Genomic DNA, 26295 nt, shown 5'->3' on the forward strand with positions numbered 1-26295 from the left:
TCAAGTTCCCAGCGTAAGCACATTTTTTAGGAATGACGGTTATTTTCCTACATTATTATAATCGTTGAGTACTCAGCAGAAAGTCATTCTAAGCTTGGAAAGTAATTAATTTTTTCAACGATTTGTCACGTCTGTAATATCAACTTCAATCCGAGCGTAAAAACTTACGCCAACTTTTGATATCGGAACAGCGTTCGATGGTCCGAAGATTATACATTTTTAAACAAAACAAAAAGGTACTCTCGAAGAATTCAGCCCTCGTAATATCCAAGATTCAGATTCAATGATTGTACTTGCATATAAGTTATAGCAGATCACGTTGATGCGTGCGACATTGAAGAGCGTGGACAGGAAGGAAGGTGCAGGTTATAGCATCCGACGCACGTTTCGATCATCCATAAAATGGATTACAGCGGGATATATATGCGGCTTGTATATTATGTACGAAGAGACGAGAGAGCAGTTTCTGCGCAAGGAAACTGGTGCGGGTTGAATAGCGAGTAACGAGCACGTTACACCATCGCTCTTGTCTTCGTAATCAGATTTTAGCAAGGGGTAATCGCTGTCTCATAGTCAGTAGGTCGTAATTTCAGAGAGGAGGTATAAGGTACAACAGGTGCGTGAGCACAAGGCCGCCGGTGAAATGTGGGTGTTAAGTTTAATTACGACTCCGTTATCCGGCGCGTACAATGTATTGTATAACAGTCGAGCTTGTTATCTGTTCCAATTTCGATGCCAAACATTCATCGTAAACTGAATAGTAAAATATTTCTCTATGCTTGTATAACGGTCATCGTATTGTTGACGATATACAAATATCTATACTTGTGTATACCATTGAGATAGGATCCATTGTAAAGAATAGGTTATAGGTAATTTATTTTCTAATTAGGTACCTACGCAGAAACGACAAGTGCGCGTCGTTTTTCCTTCTCTGTATGAATATGTATATAACTAGTCGGTGTAGGTTTAACTAAAAGAACCCAATCGCTATATAATTACAGGTGCTCATAATTAACGCGACGAATCTGCGGGTTTAGTTACCGTTCAGGAACAAGATAATTTTTTTTTTGGTACTTTTTTTTTAGGAAGCTCAATTTTATCAAATCACACGATAACTGGACAATTGATTGGTCGTTTTTTTTTTTTTTTGCCTTTGATGAGTCTTTTATTAAAATATAAAACATCTTAAGCAAGATATACTTATAATGGTAATTTTGAACTTGTTCGAGACTTGATATTATACAAATGTAATTCTAGTGAAATTTTCGTCCGTGGAATTTCGATATTTTGAGCTTTTATCGCGTCTTCAACGCGCCGCTTCACAAAGGCTTCAGACTCCTCGTCCATCGTCTGCTCTTGAATTCTGCAGCAGGATAAATCACTCGACGGATTGGTGAGCCCAGCACCGAGGGATTCGAGACAGGGAATCAAGGAGCAGATGGACTATACGAGAGGAAAAATCTAGAGCATAACGACCCGGAGACCGGGGAACGAGTCAACGGCAAGCGACTAGTTTGAGGCTGAAGGTGTCTTTGGTGCCTGGAAGGGGTTCCACTTGAGACACTCCGGATCGATTTCTTTGTAGGCGGAGCCCCGGCGTTTGACCCGTTCCTTGTAGTCGTCGATTACGTCCTAAAAACGATCCCAAACGCATGCGAAAATTAACAAACATGAATCTTCCGTAACAACATCTCACCGCTAATACGTTCAGGGTCTTCAATTAAGCGTTATATCACTCTTAGAGAACTTTATCGGTAAGCGATGGATCCAAAAAGCATTCGAGATACTTGATGTAACCGAGTAGCAAGAAGGCAGATCGCGCAGAGCAAATATTTACTGGAAGTAAAACGCGCTGACTCAATGTAATTATTGAAACTTTGATATTTTCCCCTGCGGAATCTCGGCGAATCATCAAACTCGAAATCCGGCGTCCCGCTCACCTGCTTCTTCAATATAATGTGTTTTCCCTTCCAATATTTCATCATTCCGAGAGCCTGCAGCGTGCTTACGATGTCGTACGAATCGATCGCCATCTCCTTGCTGATGTCTGAAACAATTTTTCTCACGAAACCATCGATCGACAAGAAACATGCTTACAATAATCTTGTTCACGTATCTGTAAAACATGCTTTTTACCCGCTGCATAGAATATTATTGACCCAGCTTCTCTGGTGCTCTGATAATTTTATTTAGTTTTATACCAGAAAAGGACGGTCACTAATCGATACTAAAAATTCTGAATCTCCAGGTGTTGATAATGATAGAGATATAGGTATTCGCGATTTTTCATTTGGCTCCAAATTGAACAACCCAAAGTGCGCCGAAGTGATAATTTAGTAACTTGCTCACTTGCCTCTGTGTACTCGAGTCGATTACACGCCGATAGAATTGAATGTACCTCAATGCCGGCGAGTTTACCGTTTACAGAGGTTCGATTACCTTTTACGGATAGTTCCTTGCCGCCGAAGTTGCACAGGTATTGTAGAAGAACGTCCTTCCAATAGCTGCGATAGGAGATCAGCCCGAGATCGGACAAAGGTTTTTCGGGGGAACCAATCTTCTTCTCGACCCTCGTGAGCAGGTAACCTATGGATTGAACAAAGATGGATCGATCAGTTTCTTCCTGCTAGGACTCACGCTGCATTCGTCAGTCCGTCGTTCTTGTTATACCGCGATGCCGTTGCATGCCTATGCGTTGAGCGTCTGGCCTAGAACGAAATTCCCGATAATCCCCAACGGGAAAACAACGTCTGTTCCAACGTCCGAATATACACTGAAATCCTATTGTGAAGCGAAGAAGACTGCACCATCTCCCCTTGCCGTACGTTATACAACGCGATCGATAAACTCTCTCTGTGGCTTTCAGTGTAGCGGAATCATCTGCAGGATTACAACGATAATACCTGCATCAATTCAGTAAGGCCCCAACCAGAGAAAGGGCAACTAACGATGAAATAATCAACATGATATTATACCCCGTACTGTTGGCAAAAATATGCTAATTCCAACATTCTTCGAGCGTTTCTCATGTGGTTCAATCAGAAATCAATCCGAATTAAATGTATATGAAATTGACATAAATTTATCCTCGTATTTTCTTTTTCCTTCCGAGTAGTGCTTTTGTCGTTTCAACAGCTGCCGCGATGTAGAGAATGTACTGTATTCGAATGTTCGTAAAAATCCTTGACGCGTTCGCCTACACATATAATTACACCGGTCAACACGAATTTTATGTCTGGGTTTTAGATGTCGAATTTTGATTTCTTCCGCTTGACTCCCAGCAAAAAAAAACGAAAAAAGATGGTTTCATCAGATAGTTTGCTTTTGTAGAAACCAAAACGAATATCTAATTTTGAGAAAAATTACCTGTTTTCTAAAATATTCATTATAAATAACAATTAAAGAAACTTTGGTTTTGCATTTAAATCACTTTTATCTAAAAATTATATTGTTTTGGTTTTATATTACCCGAATAATTGATATCATAGATTTTCATCAGTTTTGAAATAGCACTCTCCTAGACACAAAATCAAACTTACTTTCGGAAAGTAGTAAATATTCATCTGTTTAATATCACTTGACATAACATAATCACGTACACAAATCCCATGGACAAAATCTCTGTAGGCTTGAGTTGGGGAGATTATTAAATCGTTACTATTTCTCCCAAGACAACGAAGGTCAACTTTAAGGGGAGTGTATATACTTTTCCCGTGCTTGATGCATGATAAATAAAAAAATAACCAACTCAACCCAGGCACAGAAATTTGTTTATTCATTTATTTTTTTTTGTTTTTGCCGAACGGTATTATTTGCCAGTTTCCGCAGTATTCAGGTGTAAAGACGGCAGTTAGTAATTTCACGGTTTCGACACAATGCTTTTTCCTAAAATTCTATTGTGCGAACCAAAGTGTAAGAGGGTTTGACCGTAGTTTTCTGGAGATAGTCAGGTTAATATATTCGCCTATACAAGCATGAGGTTAGTTTTTCGCATAGTTTGAGAAGCTTTGAGCGTCCGGCAGCTGTGCCACGCTTTGTTAAAAGTCGAAGAAGTATTGCGGACCCTTACATATGTATACCTGCAGACTGCAACTCGCCATAGAATTATTTGTCGTTTTAGTTTTGTCTTTTTCAGAATTTGGGATGGTCAAGATATTCGCTGGATAAGGGTGAGCAAAATGAGCAGATGACGAAACTGAGCGTCCCTCAACTTGAGAAAATTTTTTCTCATCGTCATTCGTTCGCAGGTTTATCGCTACAGTATAATTAAATCCTAGTACAAATTCTTCAGCTGATATTCATAGTTCTGTAAGGGACTGGGTGGAAACTATAGCTATACAATTGACAGTTTGGACGTACATAAAAATAGTCAGAAGAAAGAACTAGTACGTTGGTAATACTAAAAGATGACTTGATTTTTTTTCAACATGAAGCACCTGGTTTACAATGATCCTTTTGAAGGGGATACAGTTACGACTGATTCATAGATCCAGATAATTTATGCCTGATTTGCTCGCTTTCTCGACGAAGATACCACCTTGGTACGATGCATGGCGTTATACAAAGAAAATTGTTACGTCGTTGTGAATGACTCAATTATGCACGTACATCGCACACGCACACAAGGCATCAACAACGTTGGTTACGTTACGTACAAGCACGTCAAGATCGTCACTCGACTGTATTACGAAGAAAGACCAAAGTATGACGAAGCTCATCAGCGGTTCTTACATACTTTCGAAATATGAATCGGAGAACATTCGTTGATCAACCATGATAAACGTACCTACCGAAAAGTGGGTACAACAGTCGTTGCATGTAAATATTCAGTAACCATGGCAAATGAAATGTCACGATTTTCATAACCAGCGTGATCGACAATCCGGTTACATAAAAGAATGTTACGTACTGATCGGAGAGTATAAAACTGAAATTCTAAATAACCCAAGACTTTACAAGAAAAAACTTGTATCAATCGGACAGTGTCTAGAAAACAGGCCATTATGCTACGTCGAAATATTACCCGTTATAATTTCTGTCATGTAATTCTATTACCGAGACCGGATTGCGCAACGATTTTGCCAGTGAAATCTCGAACCGATTCAGATTTAGAAAGTAGCAACGTGCCATTGATCGCCTATTGAAAACGTCGTCGTTACGGGTATAAATAACATAGACCTCTCGAGATGAGGTGGTAAATGATCGTCGCTGATCGGACCGACCGATCGGGAATAGATTGAACGCACCTTTACGTACGCAGAAATCCAATCATACATAGAGACGACGGAGCGTACGTTACAAGCATAAATGCGAGAGAGTACCTCGCCTACGTATCGCGGTTATAACGCGGAATACACGCCGGCAAGACTATCGGGTTCGTTGAACCCGTCTCTGAAAGGCAAGTTGGAGCCGCGGAGTTCCTGGCAGAGCAAACCGATTTTCCGATTATCTCCCGAACGCATTCATTACCCGCACCCCGGAGTGCCCTGCACCGGGTTACCTCAACCTCTGACTCGGTTTTTCGCATTCTCGCTCTTCATCTCCCTCGCAGTCCGTTCAATTCGCCGAGCAGACTTTCGTGGGGTGGGGGCGAGACGCGGTGTACGGATCGAGTACGCGAGGTCACGGGAGGTCACGGGATTGCAGCCCTACGCGAGCCCGAAACCCCAAACCCCGTCCTGCAGCGTGTGCGTCCGGGCGGCGCCTGCAGGTCGATGCGGCGAGACGCCGGGCGTCGCTCTTCCCGCTAAACACTCCACACTCCACTATCCGCGGTATCCAGTATCCACCCTGCACCGGCAATCCTCCTCCTCCTCCTCCTCCTCCGCCCACACCTACACCCACACCTGCAGCCTGCCCACCCTTCGACCTACGTACGGTATCCTCGACACGCTTGCGGGGAAGAATACCTGCGCAGTAAACGCGGCACCATCGGCAGCCCGCCCCTCCCCCCGCCGAGTACAGAGACCTAGAGCCCCAAGGATCCAAGAGCCCTCTTGGCGGCGACGACCGTAAACGCGACGAGACCCGCCACCCTCTTCTCGCGTATCGCGTACACCCCGGGATAGTCTCCGCCCTCCGCCCTCGGCAAGCCTCCAGTGCCCGGTCGGCTCGGCGCCGAGGACGTGGCATCAATGAAAATGACGTCACGTGGGTGGAAAAATCCGAGCTTTTATAATTATCCAACAATTTCGTACGAGGAATCTATTTTCGATCTTTACATACGTTCTCTACAACCGTGCGATTGTACACTTGACGTTTTCAGTCACGCGATACGGTTTTTAATTTTTTTTTTTTGTTTTTTCTCTCTCTCTTTCTTTCAGCACAGGAGTGCAATTATACGTTTCCTGCATGTGTTAATCGACGCTGAATGCGAATCTGATGTCAAAAATTTAATGAACCTAAAAAAAAAAAAAACCCTCGAGTAGGGTGAAAATGGGACGAATTATGAACATTGTTTTAGACAGTATTCTTGAATAAGATTTATATGAATATTTATTTTGAGTGAGCAATTTTTCTTTGCCCGAGAATAGGTGCAACCCCCAATACTATCTATATGTACACCTAACGAAGGTGAAAACTACCCCTATGCATTGAATTTTGTAAGTCTAGTGGCCATTCTGAGACCTCTCTTTGTCAACCAATTAATTCCAAGCCTTTGTAGTATACGTTTATTATCAAATTTCTCCTCTAACGAAAGTACGTTGTTTTTCTTTTTTACTTATATGTTCATTTATAACAATTATAAAAAATTACGGATTCACGAAAACAACCCTGATCATTACAAAGTTTGAGTTTTTTTTTTTTTACTTGAAAATATCAAAAAAAATCAAGATTTTGCTGTACATACAGAAAAAAAAAGAAAAAAAAAATTACAAAAATGAGGAAAGAAAAAAGGGGACCACTACAGTGACTGCTGTGACTGAAAGCGTTAAGGATGTACAGGACCGACCGAGGTTACAAACGGTGACAAGATTTCAATGATTTCATGCAAGTTCCAATGATTTCAATTGATTTCATGCGATTTCAACCAATTTCCGGTCGAATTCTAATAAATGAATTAACGTTGTTCATCAGTATTAGATGAGTATTAGATGAATATAGATTTTTGAGTCAAAAATTGTAAAAAGTGATTTCTTTGACGATGTTACTACAACGAAGAATTTATAATAGTTAAAATTCAATGTTTTCAGCTCCATTTTTGCTGCGACTGTACGTATGTCAAATCCTCAATTTAACTCACTCTGTAATATATTATACTCAAGTTTTACGTAATGTGGATCGATTCGGGCTGTCCGGTTGCGGATTAACAATAAGTACAATAAGACAATCATACAATGACGAGGAATTCCGAGCAAAGCCACAGAGCGCGTAAATACTTTATACAAAGCGGGGCCTTTCCCATATTTTCTCATTACACAATACAACAGCATCGAACGAAAAACTTTCCGGCTCAATTTTGCTTTCAATTTTCTATTTTAATTATAATTGAGACTTGGATCTAAGCCCAACGCCTGAGAAACTTGGTAAAAGACGTGTATAAAAATTGAAGGCTGCTACAGTACAAGTAAGAAAGTGTTGCACTCTTGCTTCAGAAATGAAAAGAGGGGGGGGGGGGGGGGGCGTGGCTTTGATAAACCGTAATACAAAACGAGTGTAATAACGATAAACTTGCGGAGACGTGAGCTTGAGCGAAATTATGGTCAGAAAAAGGACAAGGTAAAAAAGAAAAAAAGAACAAAACTAAAAATGAGTAGAAAAGAAAGTAAAGGAAAAGAATTGCTACAGGGAGTCGGTGCACGAAGGCAAGTCTGCAGCGCATAGAGAATATAATAAGAGTTATGGAACTCACTAAAGTCGATGAGAAGGCGACCGTATCCCTGGCGCTGGTACGGTGGCAGAGTCAGGATGCAAGACACGTTGTAATTCAAAAACGAGTTCTTCTCCTGGAACAAAAAACCTGCGTGAGCATACCGCACATATACGAACGCATCAGCAGCGTCACGCCTGTATTACCGCAGCCGTAGAGTATTGTTGAATTTGTCATGATGGTTATCCTAGGTCAGGTTGAGTTAGACTTCAGCGGCTGACACTCAAGTAGGTATACGTATTTTAGTGTATATACGTACATTTATTATATATATCCTGTCGACGGTATGTACGAGATACGGTCGAAGAAAGAGGATTTATGTACACATACCTGGTAAATCGTGGCATGCGCGGGTAGCGAATGTCAAGAGGGCGAGACAAAAATAGAGAGAAACGGATTTATTGCAAGATCTATATGTGTAATACCGCGGGTATAAGAGCTGTGGGAGACTGAAACGGTATTGCGTATTGGAATTACATACATAAATATGTATGCCTAGCTACAATTATCGTTGAAATTATTTCGTATACATATATACTTACAGGTATGCTACACGTGTAACAGGGAATGTGTACATGTCGGAACTGTTCAAACAGTTCCAAAGTACATTAGTAATTGATACTAAAAAATATCTAAACGCGGTCTAAATTATACAGTCTTCATTCGTTATATCTACTATTTGCCGTCCTAAACCCATCGTAAGAAGGAATTTTCAATGTCCTCAGTTCTCACAGGTTTGTTGATATTTACAAAAATTACCATACACCTTCCACCTTTCCGGCGAAGGTTACGATGCGAAATTATACGCACGCATACAGATTAATGTGGGCCCGAAGGGCACCTTGAGGTGTTGCCGGTTGCTAGGACGGGGTCATAATGCCGGGGCCCGATTTTTGCCGCAGCACCGTCGGTTCGCGGAAATCCTATCTCATCGCGATATGCACTCTCTCTCTCTCACGGATGCATCGGCTAGCGCGCACGCGCGCCTCCGCGGCACGAGGGCCGCGTGACGTCGGCGTAACAGCCAGCATAGCGAGGACGAGGGGCCTCACCTCGCGATCAGCGGAACGAACAGGCTGTTGCCAACTGGCGATCTCACGCACATGCGCACACGTGCCGTCGCGCCGAGCTGGCCCAACCAGCCGCACCAACACGGACGTAGCTCTGCTTTACCGAGCGGGTGGGCGTCGCGTCGCGTCCCGTCGCCGAAGGACAAAGCGGCTCCTCGTCCCTGCCGCCGGTGCTGGACTAGCCTAGCTTCGCCGGCTTTGGCTTAATTCACCTTTGGTTAGGCTAGGTTGCACCAAGGCGCATTCGGCCTGCAGGCAGGGCCAGGTGTAGGGGGCCGGGGAGGGGGAGGGGTCGAGACCGGGCTGCACCGGTGGATGGAATCTGGGCCCCGCGACGTCCTTGGGCCAGTAGTCTACGTGTGCCGCGGGGCCGCTTCGGTGGCTGCCCTCTGGTCCCCCCGCTCGTCCCCCTTCTTCGTCGATCAGACGTACGAACCAAAGTCCTGCCAAGACGTCCTCGTCGTCCCACGAAGCGGGGGGAAATTAATGGATTTGGCGACGCTAGGAACTCGGCCGAGGAGGAGGAGCCTGTAGGCAACGACCGAAATATTCTCCTTTACAGGAGGCGAAGAAGTACGGAAAGACTTCGATAATCATGGGTTCGGTGATGATAAATATCGAAAAATAAATTCCCCGCATATTCTCAAAGTTAGCGCAGTGGTGTGGATATATAATGATGAAATTTCTAGATGATACGCTCGGAGAGAGGTTTCGCAAGAATATGGTCGATTAAATCAAATTTTCAGTTTCAATTAGTCAACCCTTTCCCTCGTCGGTTTAGTACCCACTTGGACCTCTCTGCGAAGAATTGATTTGGCAAGTACGTATACTTATTAAAACGTATCCTTCAATTTGGTTCCCAATCACTTTGGCCAAAATCATAGTTACCGTGTAATATGCACGACCATTTTCGGGCTATTCCGCACTGACAGAAATCTCCTTCAAATCGCCTGTGATCGTAATTCTTTTATTCAACGAAAGGATTCAATTATCTATCTGATTTGAAAAAGTTATACACGACTCCGCGAAACTCCTCATACATGTCTAACTTCTACAAAGTACAGTGGATAACTTCGTGAAATTGAAGACAGTCTTGGCTGTATACATATTGCATGAAATCATTTCACACAACGATGCCAAAGATAATATGACATTATAAATACCATTGTATGAAACAATAATTACGTGAAATCAATAAAGCTCTGACAGATTGGAACAAGGTATTCGCTGCTTCGTTGTAAACGTAATGAGAAATTTCTCCGCGGGAAATAAAATTAGGTATGTCATTTCGCAGAATAAAAGAATCACGGTTTATGAATTTTTCTTTCAAGTAAAGAATAAAGAAATACACCTCTCACTAACAAGAGATTGCCCACAATCGCAAAGTGTGAGTATATAATTGTGCGTCGTCCCGTGATGGTCTGTGCAGGTTATAACTTGTGTTGTTAGGCGCGGGTAGCGACGCGACGCGTCGAATCAAGTCCGGGAAGAAACGGCGTCAAGATTGGAGTTTGATTGCTCGTAATTAGCAATTATGAACTTTCCGTGACTCAACCCTGCGGCAACAAGAGCGTCTGCTAATCAATTCGTCCGAGTTCGATGTACCCTACAGAACCGCGTATATTATACGTACAATAGTATGTATATATTGTATACACACTTGCGTGTAATAGCCTATAGAGTTGAGACGCAGGAATACGGTGAAAATTTGTCAGTGAGTAAAAGATTAAGGCAATCGTTCGGACACAGTCCCTATATTAAGAGTTGAAAAAAAAAAAATATTCCAAGTATGGCCCCCAGCGGATAAATACCTATGTATAGTACATGCATCTACGCTTATGTGCAGTTTGTCTACCCCGCCGAGGTGTGCAACGCGGACAACCGCCGCGTCCTCATTGATTTATTTAGCCGAAGCCGAATGTTCCTCGGCTACCAGACAGCCAGCCAAGGGGTCTCCAGCTTCTGCACTGTACCTGCATGGCACTCTTGCAGCTCCGTTGCAGAAATCACTACCTTCATTCAAAATTCAAGACTCTCCCTCTTCTCCTTAGATTATTATTACCGATCTTCGCTGCGCATTCACGATTCTACTCCGGATATGTATTACTGTAAAAAAAAAAAAAAAATTGTGGAAATTCTGTACACAGATATACTTAGGCATGTACATGACAGGCATACATACATCTTGAGAAAACCGCACGTGGAGGTACGATAGGCGAATGCCCTGGGGTTTCGGTCATGCCGTAAAGCGGCGTTATAAGGTATATAGGTAGCTATACGGCAGGCGAATGACTTTTGTATTTTACTTGTCCCGTCTCGAAGAGAGGCGCGAGACACGAGGGGCACAAGGCCAGAGTACAGCAAGGCTGTTGAGTGGTTTATAATTATAGCCACATATTGAGAAATTTTCATTTCTCACAAGCACACATCGAAATTACAATAATTCGTATATAACATAATGGCGGTTAAAAAATTATAAACGGATTAATTTTTACCGAATTACGTTTGTAACATTGAAAATAGCCTTACGAACAAGTATTTCGGTTGATTTCGAGACGTTTTATAGACAGACGTCCGTCAAAAAATATCCGCAGCGAAATCGATTCTCGGATGGCGATGGTATTACACGCATAATAGAAATATTTTAAGCATTTGTTACACGTGTACCGTTAACAACGCGGAGACGGTAATTGCGACAGCATTGTCTCACGTCTGGAAGAAGAAGAAGAAGAAGAAGACGTGGGCGGCGAGGTGCAGGTCCTCGGTAGGACCTTCTGCCTTGGCGGCAGCCTCGGGGGTTCAGGCAGCTGTAGGTAGGCATGTACAATGCATACCTACATATACATACGTACATGCATACATAGTACCAAGAGTTAAGTTGTCGTACGTTTTAACCGGAGAGATGAGGATAAATTGATCGTACGGACGAAGCCAGAGGGATAACAGGAGAGGGAGAGAATCGGTAAGGAAAGAGGGGATGAGTGGGGGGAGTGGCGGCAGGAGGAGCGAAAGACGAAGCGTGAACGGAGCTTAAAGGCTGCAACAGCAGAGGCCTCGGCCCGACGGTCACTCCTATATTTAGAAGCGGCGGGGTTTCCTCCTCCACTTTCCTTACGCCGAACAAAGCGTTCCTTATTACATACGGGGTGTCCGCCAAGAATTGGCGAACCGGACCCAACCCAAGTTGCAGCTGTCCAAGCCTCACCGCCGGCGCATTTATTATCCTGCGTCGCGGCTCGAACGTTTCAGCCAAAACTATCGTCTAGAATACTGATCCGGATCTCTCAACGTCCATCCCCCTGATTCACGTACTGGAAGTGATACGACAAAATTGAAAGATAACAAAACTGAGGAGCATTTTGATGTATGGCGGGAAAAGCACTTTCATTAGCAGACGGTCTATTACGTCATGTTTTTCTAATGTCTGGAAAAAGTACAAACAACTCTCTTGCAGGTTATAATATGTACTTTCAAATGGAAAGGAATAACCGAAGAAGATTGACCACCTTTGGAGTTGTGGATTGGCAAAATCAACTCAAAGCCTAGAATTTATCCTGCATAGGAGTTGCTTGAATTCAAGGCATGCGGATAGTTCCAGAAGAAGAATTCGAAAAGTGAGCACGTGTGTAACTGAAACGCTTTTTTCCAGCTACTAAAGCTAGAGATTCAGTTCAGCAAATCGTTCGGATAAAACTCTGGCACAGTTGAATTCAATCGTATCTATTCCAATTTTTTTTTATAACACAATATAGTGTTTAGTTCACAAAGCGTTTTAACCCCATTTAATTCCCGTGGAAAAAAATTCTTGTATAAAAATGATTTTTTTTTTTTTGCGTAGGCATAACGAAAGATCGTGAGCCGTAAATCGAAAAAGTGTCATAATTAAAAAAGGCCGTTACAGCGAAATGCCGCATAACGAGGTATGGGCGTATAACCGTCAGAATGTTAACCCTGCACGTTAAGCCGCAGACGGATCGTAAAATCGTTTTTCTAAAGGCACGCCGGTGACAAGCGTGCTATCAATTAGAAAGATTTCGATAAAACGCAGACCGAGCTGTTTGGCCGGGTGTTCGCCGAGCCGAAATCGGAGGTTCGCGAGGCTCGTAGACGCGTATAATATACCTAAGCTACCTTATACTCCGATCATGCGGGAGCTAGAACCTCGCCTAATTCCCGCATTCCCCCATCGGCGGGGCTCAGACGACTCGGGGGTTTGCGTCGCGCCCCCCCCCCCCCCCCCCCCCATGCCCCCGGAGGAATGACTTCGGAGGCATATTTGGCGGGATTTGGTAGTGCGAACAGAACTCTGTCTGGCATCGATCGGTCTGACTCTGCCCTGCCGACGGCGGGGGAGCGGGAGCGACGTCGCGTCGACCGTCTGGACGAGTGGCGGAGGACGTCGAGGACGAGGAGGAGCGAACGAGCCTACCCCAACCTCCGGTGGAACGGACGGGCGGCGGGTGGGCGACTGCGTATCGTATCGACGACCTCTACGCTCTCTCTGCGTTCTGCCCGCCCCTCGCTACGTCATATCTCCTCCTGCAGAAATACCCGTTGAAAATCATCCCCGAGGGTCTCGCTGTCGGGACGGAGTGGAGCAACTCGATCTGGCAACTCGCGTCTTCTCGCAGGTCGTACACCTACCTAGATAGATGCGAGGATAAGGTGTATGAGTAGGTCCGCGTACTTTAGGTATTATTGTAACATCTCTGCTCCGAGGCTAATGTTTTGGGGTTAAATTTATCTGGAGAATGATTAAACCTTTGAGTCGTAGTCGCAAGTATACTTACCAACTATTTAATATTCCATTTTTGTATATTTAGAGAACTTTGAAAACATGTTACTATGCGGATTTTTGTTATTTCTGATATGATACTAGCTATAGGTTTTCAATACTCGATATTTTTAGAAGCGAATTGATTGAAAAAAATCGTGAATATTGAAGGAATAATTCATTTCCCAGAAAGTTAGGCCTTCTACACGTATGCATGTTTTACATGAATCGCAAATAAGTTTTTGAGGTCGTTGATTACGAATCTGAAATCAGATTTTGAAAATTCAGTACGGCGAATTCAATCAGCGACTCCGAAAACCCCTGCGTAGAGTTTTTTGACCGAATTCGATTAGATTTCTTATAACTTTTATCCGCAATATTGGATCCACCATCTTGAATTTTTTAAATTTGATTTGATTGTAATCAGCGACCCGGGAAACCACGACATAGAGTTTTTGGACGGGATTTGATTAAATTAAAAAATTTTGTCCACCGTATTGAATCCGCCATATTGAATTTTCAAAACCCGATTCCAGATTCATAATCAGCGACCCAAAAAACCACAGAGTACTATCTTGTTATAAAAGTTGACTCAGCGAAATACTGTGTGACTCAAAGGGTTAACGAGGTTGGTGTGACATGAATCGATACTTTTTTTTACATGCGTTACAAGGATTATTATGAGCTACGATGATGATCCTGAAAAAGTAAAACAAAAAATTATAAACGCGAAATTATCGTTAGGTGTAGCTTTGCATTTCAAGTAAGCTTTCAAATGATAGAATAATAGAAGATGAGAAAAATGGTATAATAATATTCGTTCTATTTGACACTGCGAATAATAATTTTCTAATTCAGAAGACAATATTTACCATGCCACTGAGACACTTTTTTCCCGTCACATCGGTACCCGTTAAATATTACATTTCTCAAGATTGCACCGATATTGATTTTCGATCAACGAATAGCGATGCTCGATTAATTGTTGAAAAAAAAAAGAGAAAATGTCAGTGAAATTGTGAGAAATACTTTTCTCAACAGACTAAAATATCGTGTGGAAAAATCGAGCGAATCAACCACATATAATATTTTACCATTCTAAAGCGATTTGAGTAAAAAATCGATATCGTAATTAGCTCTTGGGTATTATGATTCCAACATACTATTCTTTACCTTTTAATTTTAAGAAAACTACCGCAGTTTATGAATACATTAATTTAATAAATACACGATGTGTTTTCATCTCGCAGTCGATCAAGTTAATAAAAAGTATTGATTTCAGCTCATGACTCGCTCCAACAAAAGCTTTCCACTTTTTCATGCACGCGGCATCGATATTATAGTTGGAGTTATGTTCCAACTTTGAAAATCGGATATAATGGAAGTTTCAAAATTGGGCTGATGCCACTGCAAAACCATACACGAATCTTCTATACGTCGTCACGTCGCAGCTAAAATTGTCAAAAAATCAATAACCCTGCAGCGTTATATGTAAGATCGTTATAACGCTCATACCGGCTGCTCACAGCAGCAAAAAAGCGCCGAGTTTTTTCTTTTTCATCCTGCTATTATAGGCCCGTTATTTTTCTTCGTTCTTTTTCCCGCCGTTTTTCTCTCTTTCCCCGGTGCCGCGATGACGGTGTATCGCCTATAGGCAAAGGGACATGGATCCCCTTCTTTTTTCGCATCCTCACGCTGTCGCCCCGGATCAGAGATCAGACCGGGTTACCCGCTTATAATATCGGCTATGCATCTCATCGCTGCTGAAAATGTTCGTGTGTTAAATCGTCAAATGTTTTGAAAGATTTCAGCACGTAATTTATTGCACGATTTATCTTTTAAAGTCGATGAAATATATAAAAAGTCATATATAATAAATTACAAAAGCAGGAATCATCAGACACGCTGGTTAAAAAATCATACAGTCAACCATACAGTGAACTGTATCATTTTTGATCTAGTAAAGCTGACGATTTGGGTTTTTATAATTTATTGCGTGATTTCTTATACATTTTATTGAATCTACAAGATAAATCCTGTAATAAATTACAGGCTGAATTCTTTTAAAACACTTTGTGATTTAACATATGAACATTTTTTCTAAAGACTTATACGCATGCATATTTGGGATACGCATAAATATCCACGCGTAAGTTTACGACCTCGCTTGAATTGTAAATAAAATTTGTTACGTGCAAGCTTCGCAATTTATACTGTACCTATAATACGTTAGAATATAGCATGTTCAAGTATTGCCGCTAACGAGGTTTTCTTTTTTCATTCACCCCGCCCCGCATCCGCTCCCAGACCGATCAACGTCCCTTTTCCATGAGAAGTTCCTTCACCCGCATGCGGGAAGCTTTCATCGACACAGTAGATAATTTTCGAATCGAACATTGACCATCTGTTTCTTCACGGTTTTAATCAGGCAATAATGGTAGGTAACCATATACATATAATTTCGTCAAATATTCAGATCTCTACGGAGATTAGTATAAATTATTTTTAATTGCGCGGTAGTTAGGCACGTTAAACTCGATAGCGAGAAGTTTGTTCGTCATCAGTTTTTCAAAATGAAATAATTTATGTGCTTGGTAAGAAGAACAGTTCAAGCATGCAAAGTTGATAAAAGTAATATCTTACATGCACGTAAAGTATATTCGAAACTACAACGAAAAATTTTATACACACGGCTTTTATTTCGAAACCAGTCTGTTTATATTTTTCCCCAAACTAAGCTGCCTCGGTGGTTGTCACGTCAATGAATTTTGATTTCAATGAGTAAGACCAGACATTTCGAATTAAGTTTCAAGTTCCAACACATCATCCAATGCACTTTGCATATTCAAGTAACGCATAAAAGAGAATTATTCCACTATAAATAACGAGTAGATGGATTTAACCATATTAATCATACTAATTAATAATATCAGTCAACTTATCGTCCCAACCGTACGTTTGGCGTTCAATTATCGTCCGGCCGTCGATAAAAGTAAGTATTATTAATTGAAACAGGTCACAGCCGTCACTCGGTCTCAAATATACAATTCCATGCTACGTGTATAAAGTTGAAATTATTGCAGAATGGTGCGGAGGTCGGTTCAGGGTTGAAAAAGTCCGACGACCCGGACCCAGGGTGAGAATCGCGAGAAGCCACCTTCCACAAAAAAAAAACGAATACCGATACGGGTAAATCGCATCCGCATAGGAGATCGAACGCAGCCGTAGATCTCGGATACTCGGATGGATCCTGCGTCGCGGCTTGGTTCACCGTATAGAAAATAATAACGACCAGCACACCTCGTCGTCGCAGTGCCGTCGGTGGTGCGGAAAGGTTGACGACCCGGAGCGCGGCGACGCCCTCCCCGTCCCTGCACCGTCAGACTGGCTCTCATCCTACCCCAACGCAACCACCTCGCGCACCCTCGGGTCGTTGCCTGGTTCGATGTTCGTCGGGGAGGGAGGATATTCCGCACCCAACCCCGTCGTCGGTTGCGTCCCGCCGTCTAGCCAGGGTCGGGGTCATTGAACGTCGATAAAGATTTTGACTCGACAATGGTGCATGTGCACCGCACCACCCGCGCCAGGGTTACCCATTGGCGTCGCTCAGTCATCCCCGAGGAGAATGTGGTGCACGGGCTGTCGCGAGAAGTCACGATCGACGATTCACGCCCTTTAAGGTTATTGTTACGTTGTTACATATTTTGTTTACGATATCACGCTTTGTACCCGTGTAACGCGTCGGAGTCGGGAAATAATTTAATTAATCATATTGTAACGGGTACATTGGAGTGTCCCAAAGGAAAAAAAAAGGAAGATTTGAAAAGAAAATGGGAGCTCTGTACCTTAAGTAGAAACCGTCGCTCGTCGGGCTTTTTTAATTATAACAGCCAATAAACGTCTGTGATTGTATTTCAAATTAAGAGAAACAAATTTCATTGAATAAATTTTTTTTATTCCTACTTTCTAATTTATTAATTATATAACAATTTATTAATTAGAAACGAAGAATAAGAAACAAAATTTATTCAATTAATCGTCTTCTCGTAATTTGACATACAATCCCCATGGACTTAAATTTTTCCTTTCAAAAAGTGCCTTCGTAGACGTTGATTGGCTGTTATAATAAGAAAAGTCCAATGACCGGCGGCTTCCACTTAAGCGACAGAGTTCCCTCTTCGCGAGGATGAATTTTTCTATCAATCCTCGAGTTTTGAAAAATGTTGTTTGGGATATCCTAGCATACGCATTATGATTATACTTTCATTATTAATATACGTAAATTAATTATTATATTAATTACGAAACGAAACGATGAAATAAATATCGATCTAATGACCATCTCTGTGGAAATTGCTTCATTTATATTAATCATACATATACCGTGAGACCTTTAATCGTTGGAAATTCGTTGCGTAGGATTACGTATAGGTACGTAACGTCAGCTGGTGGCCGGGTTTCGCCAAGGGTCGCGCGTCGCTCCGCAAGTTATAGGTATACCTATACCTTTCACAGGGGTCGGAGCTCACAATCAGAGGCAAAAGTCTAGACGCTTGTATCCACAGTCTCAGCAATTCCTAAGTAGGTATACCGGATCGAAGAGGCCGTGGCAGCGGTTCAAAGCGAGAGTGAAGAAGTTGGGGAAAAAAAAAAAAAAGAATATAAAGGAAAGGGTAGAAAAAGAGGAATTTTCGAGACGCCCAGACGCACTCGCTTAAATCTCTTTAATACTTTCACAAATTTCTATACAGTTATATGTATAGATTAGCGATAGACGGATAAAAATTATTCATGAATATTTAAAGTGAAGATAATATACAGTGTATTAGGTTTCGGGAAGAAAATGATTTGTATCAGCTTCGAAGAAAGAAAATAAAGAAAATACTGATCGATGCGAGGTATAGGTATAGGTGGTTTAACTGTAATTCGCAAAACATGTGTAATAATAAAATTGCAGTTCGAGGAGATATACAAGCTTCGCTGAAATTGAAATCAACAGCAATGTACCGAGAGAGGGAGAAAGAGAGAAAGTGAGACAGTGGCTGATAGCAAGCGTTGTTTCTCGCGTTAATTCCGAGAACCAGATATCACATACAGGCGTCACTTGATAACGAGCGTATGACTGCTGAACGTGTTCAGCAGAACGGCTGGCACGAAGTCATTTGTGAATCAAAAACTCTTGGCGGTATTTTGACAAAGAAAAATTTGTAAACGACGCCGTATCTAATGAAAAAAACCATCTTTTTGGGTAGACTGAGACATCTGTGACAGAACCCAAGATTACCGTAGTCTTTTTCAAATGGATATACGGATATCGATCGTTATTTCAACACGCACACACATTTGTTTTGTAATGATTATAATGCACGTACACGTTGTACCTCACCACGTGTTGCCAAGCATTTGTAATTTTTTATCATTCAAGGTCGGTCACGGTCAAGCATGCCGAGAATAAACCGGTATTGAGAAACAAAAAAGAAAAAGCAAAACGCGGATAAAACACTTACAAGCAAATGTAACAAAAATACAATAATTCCACGAATTTTTGGCATGTTATAGCTTCTATTTTTGCATCGCTTGCTACGTTAACCGACAGACGAGATTGAACTTGCAGACACTTTGGTTGCTTTCGCTTTTACTTTTGTTCAAAATATGCGGCAACGAAGTAACTTGATTTTATAGGTCTTGAACATTTTTTTTTTTCGCGATAAAAACATGTTTATTTGTAAAAGCTAAAATCTCCTTTCGATTCCACCAACGTATAAATTTCACATGATCACCATCGTAAAGCATCATTGATTTTCTTTGAACAATATTTTTTTCTGTAAAATAATACCAAGACTTTTGCAAAGTATTTTTAACTCATTACGCTTTATGTACCGACATCCGCCTCATACTGTACGATATGCTGCGTTGCCAACGGATGTACCTGTGTTGAATATCCATTGCTAAGGATATTCGTATACATATATTTGTAATGTATGGTATGTAAGTACGGGAGTGACGTGGTAGGTGCATACATGTAAACACGCATGTATGTACACGTGGCTTTACGGCTCAATTGCTCGGAAGTCGTATAACCAGGTTGAAAAAAATGTGGAAAAGAAAATATGGTGCACTAAATTAAGTTGCAAATTGAGAAGGGTAGCGGTTCTTGAGAATGAGAAATATATTTTCACCATTTTCTCTTCATTGGTTTTTCAAAAATAAGTCGATAAAAATTTTCAAAAGAGAATGCAGAAGAAAGAAGCGAAGCAAGTGTACAAGAAGCAAATTTTAAAGTGTATCTTCTGCAAATCGGAGATTCCTACAAGGGGACGGTAAATAATTCAGAATTCATTGTTGTAAGGGGGAATGAATAATAAAATAAAATTCGTGAGAAAATGACGAACCTTATATTTAGGATCGTCAGGTGGCCCTGACAGACGTATTAGAACCTACACACATACTCGCATACGGAGGCTGATTTATTGTTAGACGCGACGAAATACGGAGGCCGTCGTCGGAAACGCAGACGCAGAGGTAGTGACGAGACGCAACCGCAAACGGCGAAACGTAAGCTCTCTGCGGTCGGCGGCCACTCCCTTCACTCCTCTGTGGGGTGTCATAGTACATACGCGTCGTCGATGTGACGTTCTGCAGGTATTCCAAGGGGCCAAAGGGGTACGGCAAGCAGACAGCAAGCATCCCTTCGATTATGATATAATTCATTCAACCCAGCTGCGTTTATACACTAGAGACGAAATTGGAAGCAAAAATATTCATTATTTATTCATCCTTGCAAATTTACAAATGCACAGAGAATGCTGATAACGAGTCACTCAAAGATCTTGTTACAAGTTCGCGAAATCTGTATTTAATTCTTTTTGAAACTTCCGAACTACCTCAATAATTAGAATACAAAAAAAAAAGCTTGCAAATTTGGTGTGAAATTTTTTTTAGAAACAAACCGTGCAAGCCCGAAGAACAATTTACTCTTCTTATGGGGAAATTTTTTCGAAATACTATCCCTTGAATCCCTTCTTTAGTTAGGCATTAAAATTATAATTTTTCCTTTCTAACTCACGTCAGGCACGTATAAATTATGCCAATATCTGAGGTGGGTAACTTGAGATATTCTCTCGTTAGATATACGCGTATATACGCAAGTGCGCATCGTAGATCGTGGTGGTGTATAAGCTGCAGACGATCTAAAAAAAGGGGCTACTGCGTCGCAGGTATATATGAACGAACCGCGCTCTCTTATCGTGTGATAGTAATATACATAAACAGGGATGTATCCTTACACTGCGTGGCGATCGAGTAACCAATTAGTCAACACCTCGCTAGCCTCGTTATTTCCATTTGCGTTTCCCTCTGCGACCTTACTTTCTTCGTCACAATTATACCTCGTTCCATAGCACGATAATTATGTTATGACTGCGCAAGTTTTAATCGCCGGCTGCCTACAATTTCTATAAATAATATACATATAAGTACACACGCATGCGAGGCATTCCTATCACGACACGCATGCGAGGCATTCCTATCACGACACGCATACACGTGACGTGGTAAATTTAAGATGCAAATTTTGTCTGAAATCCTTTTGCCGATACTTGGCTTCCGATTTTTCTGCTTAACCTTTGGTACACATAAATAATGCGAAAAACCTACAGAAAGCTAGTTTCTGCAATATGTAACGAAATCCGAGGAATGAAAACGTATAATGTTGGTGGTACATAAATTCGACGCTGATCATACACAGACGGGCAGTTTCTTTGTTGAATACTTCGGAAGTTCTGAAACGCGATGCTGGCGTGGGGATCGCATTGCAAATGCTTGCCGCACGTGTAGCGCTGTTTATGTAACTTGTAAGAAAGCAGCGGAATTTGTTTACTAGGTATCAACTCAACCGCGATTCTCAAAGTAAGTTGCAAACCCGTTTGCTATAGCGTGGGAAAATGTCTTTTTTCCCATACCATTCGTGAATCTAATTTCATAGTTGATAGATATTTTCTATAAGGTAAGGAAAGGAGATTTACCTTGCTGAAGTAACCGACGGTGTGACATCCTTCCGAGTCGCCGATCGTCATGACGTAGAATAGGAACGGCTCGACGTCGTAGTAAAGGGTTTTGTGGTCCAGGAAGAACTTGGCGAGAAGGCAGAGGTTTTGGCAGTACTGTTTATACCGTTTCCCATCAACTTCCCACACGCCAATCTTGTCCTTCCTTCAGTATTTGCAATATCAGTAATCTCTCATTTTTTCCTCTTCTTCTCTGTTTTTTTCTTTCTTTCTTTTTAACACAGATATAAGAGACTTCACAAGTTTACTAACCGGTATACCTCGTGTCCTGGCGGATGTCTCCACAGGCACTTGTCGCGGTGTCGACGTAGCACCTGACGGCTTTTCGCGTATCTCAGGCAAAATTCACACAGATACAGCTTCGGCGCTCTGCTGAACTCTTCCGGATATGGACTCTGGTACCATACTTCCATCTCCCAACGCCCCATTTCTACGCAACGGGTTCCTACTCCATTTCCGCTGCAGCTGCGACCGCTGCTCTCACCCCCGTCGCCGCTTCCCAATTCTCTCAATTCTCTCTCCTGGAATGAACAGAAAACTGAACGAGAAACTTTTATGATTCGTTGTTTCAATGGCGACGATTTATGCCAAATTACCATGATCCGAACTAATGGTCTTTAAAACGTAATATCAAGGGGGGATCCTCCTTCCGTAAGAATTTTGAATACTTTGAACTCTGCGATCTTCAGACCTTCTTTCACATTTTCATAAACATAAAATACTCATGCATGCATATATAATTTAAACAATCTACTAACAATTTTCTCGCTTGCGATGGCTTGAGCCTCCATGAATAATTTGAGATCATAATCCGAGGTGAGATTGTTCACTTTTGGTTGACGATCTTTTTCAATCCCATGGTGTTCTCCTCCGCTTGTGCTTTCATTACCACTGCCACTACCCGCCTTTAATTTATTTCGCATCTCTTTCACCTTGAGCTGATAGTTTCGCTGCTCATTAGTCTGGTGCAAGCCCTTGGGTGATTTTTTAGCCAAATTCGAAAGGGCCTTCTTACGCTCCTCTTCATGCTTTTTGCGCTCCTTGTAAAACTCTCTAACAAAATAAATCGATGCTTTTAAAATTGAAGATCTTTTCTCCATTTAGTACAGTTTTATGCGTATCTTCGTGTAACGATTCAATTAATTCATACCGAATATGCAGACATTTAGAAAGAGTCATCCTAAGAATACCAATAGTTTTGATTGTTGGATGAAGTAGTTTATATTTTATATAATTGTTACGATTGAAACTGCAGTAATACTTACACACAAGCCTGCGGCGTGGTATTGTGATATAGGGGACACGCTTCGAGGGTGAAATGTGTTTCGAACCGACCTGAAAGGTGGCCGCGTGAGTCACAGGATAGGGCTAAAGGACACTCGCGTTCCTTTGTGCCCATACGTGTACGTGTCAGTACTCTTGTATCCTGCCCTCGTCCTCCGTTGTCACCGCTTCGTCCAACAAGTGACTGATGCCTAGCAGTCCCTGGTCCAGCACGTTTTACTGGAGATTTGCTGGTGCTCCTCTTGCTCTCTGATAGTATTCAAACAATTTATGAAGGTTGGATAAAAATAGCTGGTACATTGTTAAGAACACCGTAATTCGTAATATATGATGCGTACCTGTGTCGGATTCGGTGTCGCTCGTTGGTTTCGTATGTAACTGCAAAAGCTTGCTACCTCTGCGTGTCTGCAGTTTTCTTTTTCCTTTTGCTGTCGATTTTGTTGGACCATTACCTTCGGTGTCTATCTCCTTGTCCGTGTCCGAGAGCTCACCTTCTTCCTCACTTTTAACCAGATCTGTGAAACACGTGATTTGATGTTAGAGTAATGAATATGACTTTGGCTGAATGGCGATAATTCAATGAAAATACTGTAGAATCATATACAACCTTGGCGTTTCAATGATCCTCTCTGTTGCTTGCCAATACTTGATATTGCGAGTACGTTTGCAGTTGGTCTCTTTGCAGGACCACTAGAAACAGCATTGACAACAGTAGCAGTGTCTTTCTTTTTCTGCTGTGGCTGCGGAGTTGTAGGACTATCTGATGATTCGGAATCTGAACTACTTTCAGTTGAGCCAGAAGACCCAGATCCTCCGGAACAGCTCTTAGAGCTAGCAGAGCTTTCAGATTTCTGACGATGCTGTTGCTGTTCCTGTTGCTGCTGCTGCTGCTGATGCTGCTGCTGTTGTTGTTGTTGTTGTTGCTTAATTACCAGTGCTAGTAGAATCCATAAATGTTAATGAGTGAAGACAGGAAACTTTAACTCTCAACTTAAGAGTCTTAACTTTTGCTAAATATCCATTTATTGTAAGGTACTCAAATCTCAATGCGTATTGCTTAGTGATAAAACCAGCAGAATTATTTCAATGTTTATACTAAAATCGGAAGATTATTTTCAAAGATTTCTAGGCTCCTTTACACGGTGAGTGATGAGAAAGCCATTTTCTCTAGTATGGAATAATAGGTACCTAATTGGTCACTCACCAGCTCTGCTTGGCAGAACTCCTCTGGGTTTTACTTCGCCCCCCTTCACAACCTTTGATTGCTGTGATTTAGCTGCCTTAATCAACGGCCCTGCTACTTTCATTACAGCAGGTTTTGCCACAGTCGGAGTGTCGCTTTCGCTGCTGTTCTCAGGACTGAATATGCTCTTTTTCTTCAACTTTTTTTGCACAGGCTCTGCTGCAACTTTGCTAATTTTCTCTGTAGGTTTGGTACTTGCTGCAGCACCTGAAATTCAGCCACATTGATATGTAATCACTCTTTGTCGCTAGATTCTAATTGGAAAAATTATTTTGCTCTAAAAAGTTTCGAGTTTAGATGAAAGTCCGGTTATTCACGTTGAGTGAAATTTTTACAGGCTGTCAATTTATTTACTCAATAAATGGACTGATTCTTAGATTTATTCACAAATGTTTGAGCACATACCTGATGGTTTGCTAGATTTATTCGGCGAAATTTTAATACTGGATGCAGTTTTACCAGTAGCTGGTGGGGCTTTGTTGACGACCTTTTGAGCCTTAACTACAGGAGCAACAGTAGCAGTAGCCTTCGGTTTAGCAGGTGGTTTTCTTTTCGTAGATTTCAGTTTATTAGGAGCTTCTTCAGACTCTGAGGAATAGACAACGGGTCTAATTTTTGGAGGATTTTTCTCCTTGCTCTTGGTTTCCACAGAAAGTGCTCCACTCGTTTCATTTTTAGGCTTTCCATGACGTCCCAATACAAATGCTGTCTTCTTCTTTCCTTTTTCCGAATCCGAAACCTTCCGACTATTCGCAGAACTACTGGAATTCTCAGAATCGGAAGAACTTGACTCGCTACCTGAACTCGATGAGCTGCTCGACGATGAGCCTGAGCTACTGCTTGAAGTTGATTCCGAGCTGGTTGTCTATTATGTATAACAAAAATATGTGATAACAGTAAATGAAGAATAAATGACATAAGATTAGTTGACCGTATTTTAGGCACATGCATTTATTAGACTATTTTTGTACTCTGTAGCGTCTACGACTGAGACAACAGGAGACCAATGCAGCCTACGATCTAGTGTACTGATGTGAAACGTGCTCATGAAATATATCGTTCACATAATATTATGCACTGTAAATTTTACATCAAAGCGACAGACTGCACGCAACATTGCACCAGTTAAAAAATTGAAGGAAAATATGTATTATATATGTACTGTATTCGTAGGTTAGGTTAGGTTAAATGTATTTCGTATACAAGATATGTTTAATGTTGTATCAACGGAAAAGCGAAGAGAGTGGACCAAATTTCGGTTACGCAAAAGTTTCGTTGGTTGTGGAAATCTTACGCTCGAATCAAACTGTTTATATGGGATTTTATGTTTCAGGTTACGTACCTTTCGTTTGGGAGTCATTTTGGCAAGTTCCATCAGACTTTGTCATTTCTAAAGGTCATGTTCACATTTTGAAACGAAATATTGGCACAAGTGCACTTCTAACGAAAATGAAATCATGTTCTCAGCTTCACCACAAGCTTTTCATCAACTTTTCACCCACTTTTCATTACAATTCTAATTTTCCAATGACAAATCCCTTCTCCCCTCCTCCTCACCCTCTTGCCATGTGTATTTACCGTTGATCGAGCACACAACAGACAACTCACAGGGTGCGCACATAGATTTATAAGTCTATGGGTGCGCACCACTGAGCTATGTGAAGATTGCTCCGCGAGACTGGCGAAGTCGACCATGCTTGATCACAAATTAGCGCGTCAACTTAAACATAGGTCTCTTATGAATTTCAATATAATCTAAGATGAATACAGGTTAGCAATCTTTTGTACACTCAAAATTGGATCAGAATAGTTCAGATTTATCTTTATTGTTAGTATAATAGGTATATTTAGAACATGCGTCGTTCATGCGTTCCAGCGTTGGCTGAAGGATCTTTAGTTAAATGATAAATCTTCAGAAATGAAGATAATTAGGGTATATCCTACCAAAAAATGCCATCCTTGGGCAATTTTTTACTTACAATTAG

At 41.6% G+C, this 26295-nt stretch overlaps 1 protein-coding gene across 7 annotated transcripts; it reads right to left on the reverse strand.

The window, feature by feature from the left end:
* Positions 1 to 641: 641 nt before the first annotated feature.
* On the reverse strand, positions 642 to 25966 carry chm (lysine acetyltransferase chameau). Of its 7 annotated transcripts, XM_046615976.2 has the most exons (14): positions 25653 to 25964; positions 24716 to 25175; positions 24272 to 24517; positions 23675 to 24004; positions 23406 to 23582; positions 23049 to 23316; positions 22542 to 22836; positions 22036 to 22304; positions 21742 to 21928; positions 7856 to 7949; positions 2674 to 2883; positions 2443 to 2589; positions 1944 to 2050; positions 642 to 1635 (listed from the first exon to the last, which is right to left on the reverse strand). In XM_046615976.2, exons 1-14 carry the CDS (start codon positions 25683 to 25685, stop codon positions 1513 to 1515), a joined length of 2946 nt encoding a protein of 981 aa, XP_046471932.1. In that variant the 5' UTR covers positions 25686 to 25964; the 3' UTR covers positions 642 to 1512. The 7 variants fall into 7 exon arrangements, 3 of the variants coding, with proteins under 3 accessions (XP_046471932.1, XP_046471935.1, XP_046471934.1); XM_046615979.2 differs by lacking the exon at positions 2674 to 2883 and having other exon boundaries at positions 25653 to 25960; XR_006882052.2 differs by lacking the exons at positions 642 to 1635; positions 1944 to 2050; positions 2674 to 2883 and adding an exon at positions 20335 to 20450 and having other exon boundaries at positions 2448 to 2589; positions 25653 to 25966.
* Positions 25967 to 26295: the final 329 nt, after the last annotated feature.

Source organism: Neodiprion pinetum, chromosome 3, assembly GCF_021155775.2.
Source record: "Neodiprion pinetum isolate iyNeoPine1 chromosome 3, iyNeoPine1.2, whole genome shotgun sequence".
NCBI lineage: Eukaryota > Metazoa > Arthropoda > Insecta > Hymenoptera > Diprionidae > Neodiprion > Neodiprion pinetum.